At 29.9% G+C, this 11323-nt stretch overlaps 1 protein-coding gene across 1 annotated transcript in view; it reads left to right on the forward strand.

Moving 5' to 3' along the window:
• LOC130630749 (S phase cyclin A-associated protein in the endoplasmic reticulum-like) overlaps positions 1-11197 on the forward strand; it is a 35254-nt gene extending 24057 nt beyond the window's left edge. Inside the window, exons 12-33 of the mRNA XM_057444343.1 lie at positions 31-84; positions 392-463; positions 537-607; positions 1246-1327; positions 1706-1765; positions 1916-2008; positions 2145-2240; positions 2469-2596; positions 2694-2753; positions 2836-2962; positions 3048-3169; positions 4499-4622; positions 4862-5109; positions 6041-6181; positions 6254-6330; positions 7438-7592; positions 8007-8068; positions 8495-8582; positions 8908-8987; positions 9433-9544; positions 10236-10263; positions 10625-11197. Of these exons, the coding sequence (XP_057300326.1) occupies positions 31-84; positions 392-463; positions 537-607; positions 1246-1327; positions 1706-1765; positions 1916-2008; positions 2145-2240; positions 2469-2596; positions 2694-2753; positions 2836-2962; positions 3048-3169; positions 4499-4622; positions 4862-5109; positions 6041-6181; positions 6254-6330; positions 7438-7592; positions 8007-8068; positions 8495-8582; positions 8908-8987; positions 9433-9544; positions 10236-10263; positions 10625-10719 (2175 nt within the window). The 3' untranslated portion in view covers positions 10720-11197. The remainder of the gene's footprint in view (positions 1-30; positions 85-391; positions 464-536; positions 608-1245; positions 1328-1705; positions 1766-1915; positions 2009-2144; positions 2241-2468; positions 2597-2693; positions 2754-2835; positions 2963-3047; positions 3170-4498; positions 4623-4861; positions 5110-6040; positions 6182-6253; positions 6331-7437; positions 7593-8006; positions 8069-8494; positions 8583-8907; positions 8988-9432; positions 9545-10235; positions 10264-10624) is intronic.
• Positions 11198-11323: the final 126 nt, after the last annotated feature.

Consider the following 11323-nt stretch of genomic DNA (forward strand, 5'->3'; position numbering starts at 1 on the left):
ATTTATTTTTACTAAATATTTGTTTTTTAGGAGGAAAGACAGAGACGAAAAGAAGACAAACACGCTAAAGAAGAAGCTGTACAGGTACATCAATTGTGTGAAAATATTAATCCTGATAGCACGATGGATTGGTTTCTGCTCAGGCTTATTGTCAATTTGGCGTTTTTAGGGTGCTTAAAAACAAATACTTTTATACGTACTATATTAACAAAGGGCAGAAAAACTGTGCAAATTGATTATTTTAACCTCTTCATAAATTATTCATGATAATACAAGTTTGTTATTACACAAAAACATTTTCTTGTTAAATTCAAAATTTAAATTAAGTAAAAATGCAAGATTTCAGTTAAAAATTGTAACATTTATGTTTTAACTGTTTTTCTGTAAACAGGAACGTAGAAATGCCCTTGAACAAGAAAGGTTAGCACGTCTCCAAGAAATTAAACAAAAGCGAGGAGACCAGGTATGCAGTGATGAATACTTCATTTATTTATTTCCTAAATGTTAGTGTTTCTTACTTTTTTATTAATATTTAGGCTGCAAAATGGATGAAGGAGAGAATAGAGAGGGAGAAAGCACGAGATGAATTAGCAAAAGAAAGACAAAAGTATGTGTTATTATTTATTCAGTTTTATTGTTATGATAAATTCATATTGATAAATAAAGATTTATTATTCCATCCTATTGGGGAAAGGTTTTCATAAAAAATAAAACAGTTTGTCTCTTATTTTTGGCTTGTGTAGAGATTATTTATTAGAGTATTCAATTGTACACTAGCTGGTAAGAACCAGTGTCACACATGCCAGCTGTTTTTTGCACCTTTCCAACAAAAAACCACTAACAGTCTAAGTCATCATAGCAGAGATAATTCGTAGACTTCTATTTATGTCAAATGCCATTAAACTGCATCTCTTTAACTATTCATAAAAAAAATAACTGTTCAGGCTCTTTCATTCTGTGTTACTGTGCTCCTAAAAAATCTGAGAGGATATCAAAATATAAAATCAAGATATAAAATAAGATGAATTTTTTTCACAGGCCATATAACTAGTTTCTTTCTTATTAATCTCTTATCCTTTACTATATTTACTTTTTTTACATGTAAGGTTCTCACATTAAGTAAACAATTTCAAATTTGTAATATTCCGCTGTAATTTTTCCATGTTATGTTCAATGTTGTATTACACTATTGAAACATGTGAATTGTATGCGTGTATAATTACAACCTTCAGTTTTTGTGTGTAGAAATAGAAAGATGAGGGCTGCTGCACGAGAAGAGGCCATCCAACAAGCAGCTGAGGAGCTGCAGAAGCGGATTGAACAAAAGGTAAATATGTCCACCAAACTATTTTTGTGGGAATTATATTTTTGTTTTTTTGTTCAAATTTAATTTTGCGGTTGTTTGATTTGCAGAAAATATTTTAATTATCTAATGGAAACTGCAAAATCATGAGTTTTTAAAATATATAATTTGAAAAAAAATTACTTTCTGGTTATGCAATTTAAAGGATATCAAAAAATGTTCTCTTAAGGAGATCAAATTTTAGAAAATTTTTATTTGTGCAGTAGTTAGCTAACAAGTACATGCAGAGATTTCACAGTAAAATGTCATTTTTTAAAGCAATTAGTGCTAAAGATTTGACGTGATTGCTGAGACCCAATTATATTAAGAATTTCATTTGTTATGAGTTGTATTTTCTTACAGCATATTGAATCAACTCGAAGACACGAACAACGTATAGAAGAAGTAAAGGAAAAGTCAAGGGTAGGATTTTTTTTTTGAGCTTGAAAACTTCACAATTTGACAAAAACCATGTTCAGTTTAAGCAATAAGTCAAAAAGTTAAGATGCTGGGTAACAAATGTTGGTTTTGATCCTTCAACATATTATTATTTGTTTTCCCATGATCTTTTAGGCTGCTAGTTCATCGCGTCATGCCACAGTTGAAGATACTCCAAGCTCAGTTCCATATGATAAGCTAAAAAAGTGTACCTTATGTGAAGTAGAGGTATTTTTAATTTCTATATTTTGTTTTTTATAAGCTAAATTTTGTTATCATTGTACTTCACCTTTAGTTATTGCTTTGTAGTTACCTTAAATTTATCAATCATCCTCAATCCTTTAAACATTTAATATATTTTCAGATAGCATCAGATGTTTACCTTGTCAGTCATTTAAAAGGTAACAAACATCGCAATGCTGTGAAAGAAGTCAATAAAAAGATAACAGAAGCCGAAATGGTGAATGACTTTTTTTAGTCTCAGTTATTCAGCGTTTTGTATTAATTTAGGTTTATAACATTGCTTAGAAAGGGAGTAGTGCTGTGCAAATGTGACTTTTACCAAACGTTATTTTCTCTAAAATATTATTCTCTGAAAGACCTGTTCAATTATCCACAACATCATTTAACATCATCCTAAGCAGCACACACATACTAAACAAACATCTACAAAATATTCTTTATTTAGGATGCGTTTTCATCCAAGTACATCAAAGAGGCTGAACCTAACAACACAAAAAAATTAAAAGAACAAATTGAAAGAGCAAAAGCAATGAAGAAAAGAGCAAAAAAGATAAAAGCCAGAATGGCAAGCAAGTAAGCTACTCAGAAAATAAGAGAAGGAAGCCTTTTTTAGCAACAAAAATAAAATCTTTGTTTCGGTCAGCTGCTAAAGGAACAATTTTTTGTTTAGAGGCAAAGAATATGAAGCCAATATCTTATCAAATATGGTGGAATCACCCAAGAAAGGAAAGTACGTTCAACAAATATAAACACTACGAAAATATTTTTTATTTTATCTTCATGATTAATTGAGTGTTAACATTGTTTTTAAGATTTCAAAAAAGTATCAAAGAGATAAACAAAGTACTACAATCTCATTCAAATGGACCGTGGCCTTCAAATAAAGTTGCGTCATTGGATAAAGCTTTAAGTGAGATCTGTAGATCATTAGAGGGACATGTATGTTATTTAGTAGTCATTTTAATTGTTTTATAATATTTATTCTTTAGTTGTTTCAAATTGCACGACAATTACTTTCTTATAGACCACCAATGATCAACGACTTTTCTGTCAACTTGGTGGACTATCTGTGGTTTCGAGAGTGTTGTTGTTGTGGGATACATCACATGTTGACAAAAATAAAAAGAACTTGATTGTGCCTTCTAAGTATGTTTAAGTTTTTGAATATCGTGATGCTCTCTAGGAAAATTGACCGCTTCTATTCTAATTTCTTATTTTTAAAAATACGAATTTTGTATTTTCTTTTAAAAAAACTGCGTATTTAAAAATCAGCGTATTTTTTTTAAAAACCGTATTTCGTATTGTCTGGTTAGGAATTGTCTCTGAGATCGTTTCATTTTTGATACCAATTGAAACTATTTTCATCATATGGTAATCGTTTATCGTTTCATAATCGTACCATGAAACGAATTAAATGTTTTATATATTTTTTTCACAAGACGACTTCGAAACTATTCTAAAAACAATTTAAAAACGATTTTGTAAAAAAAGTATGAAACGATTTTAAAACAATTTTGTAAAAAAAGTATGAAACGATTTGATATGATTGTCAAAATATCAAATGTAATACGATGTGAAATGTGCATGACGCATAATTGAAACGAATTTTGAAATGAATGAAATAATTAAAAACCAAAACTTGTGAAATATAAACTTGTTTTTTTTTTTAAAAACTCGCCGCATTCATTTTAAAATGAGAAGAAAACGTACATATGAAGCTTCAAAGTTGCAGCATTTTAATCTAATGTGACGAGAAAACGTCCCTGCGAAGCTTTAAAGTTCTTTAATTCATTTTAAAATGATGAGAAAACGTCCCTGCAAAGCTTTAAAGTTGCCCTATTTCATTTTAAAATGATGAGAAAACGTCCGTATTGTTATATATTTATTAATACGAAGTCAATCTACTACAAAAAAGCTTCTTGATTCCTTTTCTTTGTAATGTTAGCTGGGAAATCAGGCTGAGTACATTCCTTAGTTTTGACAAAATGCTTATAAACTACATAAATTTTATTTAAAAACAACGCAACGGACTGGATTTTAACCAGGATTTTTTATAGCAGTAAAGCCACCGATGCTTCCGGCAAAAGATGTCATTTATTTTCTGGTCCATGTACTTTAAAAGCTGTATTTTAAAATACGAAATCCGTGTTTTTTAATACGAAAAGAGAAGTGGTCAATTTTCCTAGAGAGTATCACTAATAATAAAAATAATAATACAACAATATATTTTTATTGACTATGTAATTGACTTTGTAATTGAGAACGCTGTTATTATCGCACCTATAATTATAATAACAACCCTGTTTTTTACTACTTCATGCTAACAGGCAGCTGATGCACAAAATAGCTATGCAGGCAGTATGTACGGCAAGCTAAGAACTAGTGTGTATAAATAAATAGGGAATTTAACATGCATATAAATATTTTTCAAATAAAAATATACTTGTATGTTATTCAGTGTGTTATTGTTTTTAGGATTATAAAACATGCAGTTGAAGTAATCCAATTGGCTTGTACTGGTTGCACAGAGAATTCTAGTTATTTTCTTCTCAGCAATAAATTAGGAATATTGGTGGATCTACTTGCATTTAGACTTTTGGTAGGTTATTATAACATAAAATTTTCAAACAAACAACATTTGTAAAGTAAGAAAAAAGTAATTATTTTATTTGTTACTGCAGGATCGGAATTAAGAGTAAAACACAAATTCATAACAACAGAACAACAATTGGTATAACGTCTCAAAATAGTTTGCAAAGAACGTTTCTTGATAATTTGAAAATATCAAAATTCATATCCTGTACTACTTAATATTATTGTAAGATATTTCTTTTACAGCCTTTGGAGAAGTGCAAATCTCATGAAAACAAGGAAGAGGACACCATTGATGAGTGTGAAAAAAGTGTGACAGGAATGGAAGTAGTTAAAACTCAGTTGCAGATGCTGGAGCAAGATGATAAATTGACTATTGTTATCATGAACACGATTTCTATGATTTTGCAAAGGTTTTACCCAAAATGGCCACAACAGAAAGAGAAAAATGATACTTCACAGGAATGTAGTCAAAGAGTCTTAGACATTGTCAGGTGAATAACTAAAAAAAAATATTCTGATAATAAGAAATGATTGGATGGAGTTTTTTTTGTGGATTTGACAAATATAACAAAAATCAATTGGAGTACATTGGTGATATTTTCTGGCCAAAAATTATTTTAATACTTGCCAATGTTATTTATGCTTGGCTTGACTTGAAGGAACCAATCAATCAATTAAAATTCAAGGCTGAAATAATTAACTATAAGACCAAGAAAAGTTTATGTTTTCCGTAATTCCACGCATTGTGATTGTTTATTTTATACTCAGAGCTGCCCATTTCTGTCAATTCGTTGTTAATGGTACGAAAGTAATGTTTAGTTAAGTTAAAGTATTTTTAGAGTATGGTTTCTGCTCCCATTTTAAATGAAAAAAGTTCAAAACTGTGGCCAGTCCACTTTCCTTGGCCTAATTATTTAGCTAATGGAATTCATCATAATCCACTGATATCAAGAGTAATGTAATGCTAAGATGTTCACATTCATATTGGCAGTCTTTCTTGAAATCATATTTTTATCCCTGCCCGTCACAAAGCTTTGATTTAGTTCCAATTAAGTCTGTAATTACAATAGAAATTCTGAACTGTTATAAAGATTATGTATATACTAGTGGTTAACCTGGTCGCCCGTCCTTTATATATCGCATTTCGTGTTTCCGTAATAGGGAATAGGCATTCTTCAGTGTTCTTTTCTTGCACAGATTGTTTGCACTAAATTCCTAGCCTTGACTGTTGCTTTTAAAACCAAGCTTTATATCTTCAAAGAAAAGTGTTTTTAAGTAGGTTATGCTCTTTATATTAGTAATACAACATGTAAATTTTTTAAAGTAACTATAATGAAAATAGAGAAATTACTACCAGTTGATCTTTGATAGAGCTAGCCTTTTTATGCTAGAAATTTAACTTTTTACCTCCATTTTTTTTAGTTATGTTGTCTGTAATAACATCGTGGAGAAGTTAATCAACATTTATTATCATCTGCAAGGACCCTTGGAAGACTTATCTTTATCCTCTACTTTGCAATCAATTCTTCAATTTTATCAACCACTAGTGACCTGCGTAGCAAGGTAACTTACATTTTTGAAAATATTGCAATTTAATGAACCAACAATATCAAATTCTGTAATTTTTTTATTTAGGCTTGATTTGGTATTTATGGAAAAGAAAGAGGACTTGTCATTAATCTCTCAAACAATGAAAACATCAGAAGCATTTGGTAAGCATAAGCATAACATTCTAGTCCTTTGAGTGATTGTAAAGTTATATTTAACAGACAATATCACAATATTGACTGTTGAATCGACTACACAACAAAATGTTTGAGACAAAGGCAGTTATTTCGTCAATTTTCAAATATGGGCAAAACACATAGGGCAGGTGGACAGTGCTAGTCACATTTTTTAGCACTCCTGCACAACAAAATAATCCACATAGGGGCCACAAAAGTCCTGAAATTGGTGAACAATGGTAATGCTTTTTTCAGCAACAATTACGAACATTTCAAGAGTTAGAAATAGCCTATTCAATTGAAATCTTTTCTCAACATATTATGGCCATGATTGTATCCTATATGACAAAATAAATACTGGGTCCTTATATTTATATAACTTCTCTTATGGAGTTTTATTAAAACTTTTTTTATTTTTTACCTTTTTCTATTTTTCTATTTTTTTAAAAAAAATTTGTAAACATAAAATAAAGTCAGCTTTGCAGTTAAAAACAGTTTAGGTAAGTCTGTTATGCGAATATAAACCAGTTTAGGTTCTCGTTAGTCATGTATTGGCAAATTGATTCTGATACTTTGTAATCACGTTTATAACTTCTTTGGAAATAATATCTATTGAAATTATTTGATGTCCAAATTTAAATCCTGATGTAAAGTTACCAAAACCTTTCGTGAAAAAGTTAAAATATGCAAGCCTAATATTAAAACTGGTTATTAAAAATATTGGAATTTTTATCAACAGGAAAGTAGGGTAATAATTTTAATTGTTAATTGTCTGGCTTGGAAATTTGTCAAGTCTAAGGATACGATTCATTGTCACTGCTTTTTGAATCTTACAGAATGATGAAATTAATTTTTGTTAAGGTAAATTAGGTTTTGCAGAAATGATAAGGTATTGACAGTAAATATCATTTGTAAACCTTCAGTAATCCAAGTGAATTGATGAGCGAAAACATAAATAATATTTTTGTATCCTTACTTTAAAAAGTGGAATAAATAGTTGTGGTAAAGCGATTCATTGTTAATGTAACAGAAAGCTCATTTCTGCTAAAATTTAAGGATAAGTGGTAATAATGTTTATTTACATTTTCTATTTAGGACTAGTTGCTCTCATGTATTCATTGTTACATCAGGGAAGTTCTACACGCATCTCACCTAGTCCCCTTCCATTGGCTGATTCTACAATGTTAACGTTAGTCTCAGCTCTAAAAGCTCTAAATGCACTTGCTCTATTGGATCTTCATGTTTTTCAAGTAAGAACTTGATTTCTTTATGAAAATCTTTGTGTGCCTGTGTGTTATTACATGAATTCACTTTATGGTGTTGAAAGCTTTTGGGAAAATGTTGGTTTTAATAGTCGTACGAAGCTCATTTATCCAGCTTTTGTAGCCATTTTAAACAGAATGTGGGCTACCAGTTTTTAGCTTGTGGTAGAATCCACAGATTTGCTGGTCCTAAAATTTTTACCTGTCATAGATATTTTCTACATCAGTAATTTATGCATTTTTGCCCGCCTGCAGTAAAAACTAATAAAATTACTCTCTGGGGTATGAAGTCAAGCTTTGATGCAACCATTTTGGACAGATAGGCAATAGGTATTTGTGATATGCTGTCAAGATATGCTGCAAAAAAGTATAAATAATTAATCTCGAAGTTTACATTTTTAGAGTACAGTTGTGTCCGAAGGAACATCTTTACAATACCGATCTGTTGTTAGCTACTTGTTAAGGTTGGTTACATTGTCGACTTTAGGACCAATTATTTTTGGTGTAAAATTTAAAAATGTTTTGAAAATAATGAATTAATCGCATGACATTCTGTAACTTGAAATTTGGATACCTTATTGCGAGTCATTTCTCAATGTTAAAATTTTTTAAAGAGATACTACTCCACATTTTTTTTCAATGTGTCTCCTGCGATGTGCTGAGTGAGACAGTACTAAAAACAGACGTACAAAAACTTTTTGGCTGGAGTGTTAAGATGCTTTTATTAATTGCCATTTCTTTGACTAAAAAACTGCTTAAAAAGTGATTATAAGCTGGTACTTTTTACTTTTATAATAGACAAAAAATAAAATTACCACTTTTTGCACATGTCCTTTTTTATTTATTTTATTTACACTGTGTCTTATTCTAGAAACTTTACTGTAATTTAGATATACATCAAACGAAAAGTGTGATGATCTGTTACATGAAGTTATATTAAGCATTGGTTACTTTACTTTGTTGAACAATGAAAATCAGGTAATTAAATATTTTAAAGTATTGTTAGGAAATTCTAATCAGGCCCCTAATCCCCTGGGAAATATGATTCTACTAGATGTCAAATTTTGAAGTTTGTTCACAATTATAATCTATAATTATAGTTAATACTGGATCCTTGCAATTTGCCATTTGAAAAGAAGCATCTTTTAAAATGGCTAAAAAATTACCATGTCCCAATATTTAGTGGAGGGTTGTTAGTGTTTTATGTTGGTGTTGTAATTTATATATCTTAGTGTACCTTACGCAATGTTGTTGAATAATCAAGCTTTTTAAAAAAGATTAATACAGTGCAATTTGTTTTTAGATGTTTCTACAATTTGGACGCGCTCCTTCTCTCATACAACAACTATGTACATTACCGTTCGGTTATTTTAGTGATCCCAAGTAAGTTGTAGTTAAAAGAAATTATACGTTCTGAGAAAGCCAAAGTTGTTAAAAGAAATTATACGTGCTCAGTTGATTTATAGACACAATCAAAGGACTTGCAACTTCTTGTGAGCTTTTGTTTATGACAATCTGTTTTTTTTTGTTTTTGATTTTTTTCATCTAAAGACTCTCTGCAGTGACTGCATGTTGACCACAATCTTTTTCACATCTGTCCAACATTCGAAATAAAGCTGCGTTGTATGTGAATGAGCGACATTCTCAGTTATTATGGTGTAAAATTCTAACTGATTGTGATTGTGAAAAAGGTTAAAAATTTTAAAGGAGTGCAGTTTGTGTTCCACAAAAAATGAAAAAGATAAAAAAACAAAGAGAATTCAGTATCTTCGGGTATTAATTCAACTCCCCAAAGTGAACCATTCTTTATTTGTTTTTTTCTTTTTAGATTAAAATCAATTCTTTTTCCTACATTGATATCATGTTGTTTTAATAATAATGAAAACAAAAAGATTGTTGCATTGGATGTTAATCCCACATTGCTTGCATTATATATCGAGGTTTGTTACTAACTAAGAGTTCTTTCATTAATTTACTTGTCTTTATCTTCACAATCATTTTTATTTGGATGTTAATCCCACATTGCTTGCATTATATATCGAGGTTTGTTACTAACTAAGAGTTCTTCCATTAATTTGCTTGTCTTTATCTACACAATCATTTTTATTTGGATGTTAATCCCACATTGCTTGCATTATATATCGAGGTTTGTTACTAACTAAGAGTTCTTCCATTAATTTACTTGTCTGTATCTACACAATCATTTTTATTTGGATGTTAATCCCACATTGCTTGCATTATATATCGAGGTTTGTTACTAACTAAGAGTTCTTCCATTAATTTCCTTGTCTGTATCTACACAATCATTTTTATTTGGATGTTAATCCCACATTGCTTGCATTATATATCGAGGTTTGTTACTAACTAAGAGTTCTTCCATTAATTTACTTGTCTTTATCTACACAATCATTTTTATTTGGATGTTAATCCCACATTGCTTGCATTATATATCGAGGTTTGTTACTAACTAAGAGTTCTTCCATTAATTTGCTTGTCTTTATCTTCACAATCATTTTTATTTGGATGTTAATCCCACATTGCTTGCATTATATATCGAGGGTTGTTACTAACTAGAGTTCTTCCATTAATTTGCTTGTCTTTATTTACACAATCATTTTTATTTGATTTCAGGAGAAGATGAAAGAGAAAAGCAAGCCTAGTAAGATCTTTTCTTTAAAATTTATTATCACATTATTTTTCTACTTTTTTAGCAGTCTTTTGAATTTTAAGGCATTGCTCACTCTTGTTTTTGTGTCGTCAATGGTTACAATCTTTTTTGTCTAATTAAGTGACATCTTTTCCAGCATGGGGTTATCCTTTGTTTGCGGTACCCAGGTTATGGAAAAGAAGTCAGATTTATGGGCAACTTAGAAAAAACAATCACTTCGAACCATTATGAGAAAGATTTATTGCACACTCGAATCCATCTCGCACATACCTTCTCAAATATTATTATTTTTAGCTGCCATTTTGTTATATATTTTACTTTTGTACTGAAATCCAACTTTTTTATATTTTAGTTGAAAGTATGGATCAGCACGCCTCCTTGGATTTGCGATTTCCTCGCTCAATGTGGGATGAAGTTCGAAATTATTTCATGGAAGTGGAAAGCTAGCACATGTGTTATCTAGTTTTTAAATTTGTTATTCATTTTGTGTTGAATTGTAAAGAGTATTTTATTCTTGAATTATCTTGACTTGGATATTCATATCATACTTCTTCGTTGACACGTTTTTGCATCGCAGCTTAAAACTTGTCCCTATTGGAAATGCAAGTGGAAAATAGTATAAAGGTTCTGTTTTTGCAGATTGTTAAATGTTTCTTAAGTCCTATCTATTGCTGTTCTGGAATGTTTCCATTCCCCTGTTGTTGAAAATTTACCAGTCTATTATTGTGTTGAGATGACCTGTTGTTTACTATGGACAAGATTATCTCTTTACGATTCGAAAACTTAAATATTATAAGAGATGTTTTTTATTAATATTATTTATTGTACAATATTGTTGTTATTATTATTTGTAGATATATTGTTTATTGTAATACTTTATTAAGATTTTTATGTTATCTTAAGAAAATATTATATAAATATGCAACTTTCAATTTTTTTGATATACAGCTAGTAAATACATGACAAGTGGAATCTGAGATAAACTTAAATGCCTACAAAAAGATTTTGTTATATTCTTTTACTTTTTTAAAAACAATTTTTATAGTATGTA

The sequence above is a fragment of the Hydractinia symbiolongicarpus genome, chromosome 1 (assembly GCF_029227915.1).
Source record: "Hydractinia symbiolongicarpus strain clone_291-10 chromosome 1, HSymV2.1, whole genome shotgun sequence".
In the NCBI taxonomy this organism is placed as follows: Eukaryota; Metazoa; Cnidaria; class Hydrozoa; order Anthoathecata; family Hydractiniidae; genus Hydractinia; species Hydractinia symbiolongicarpus.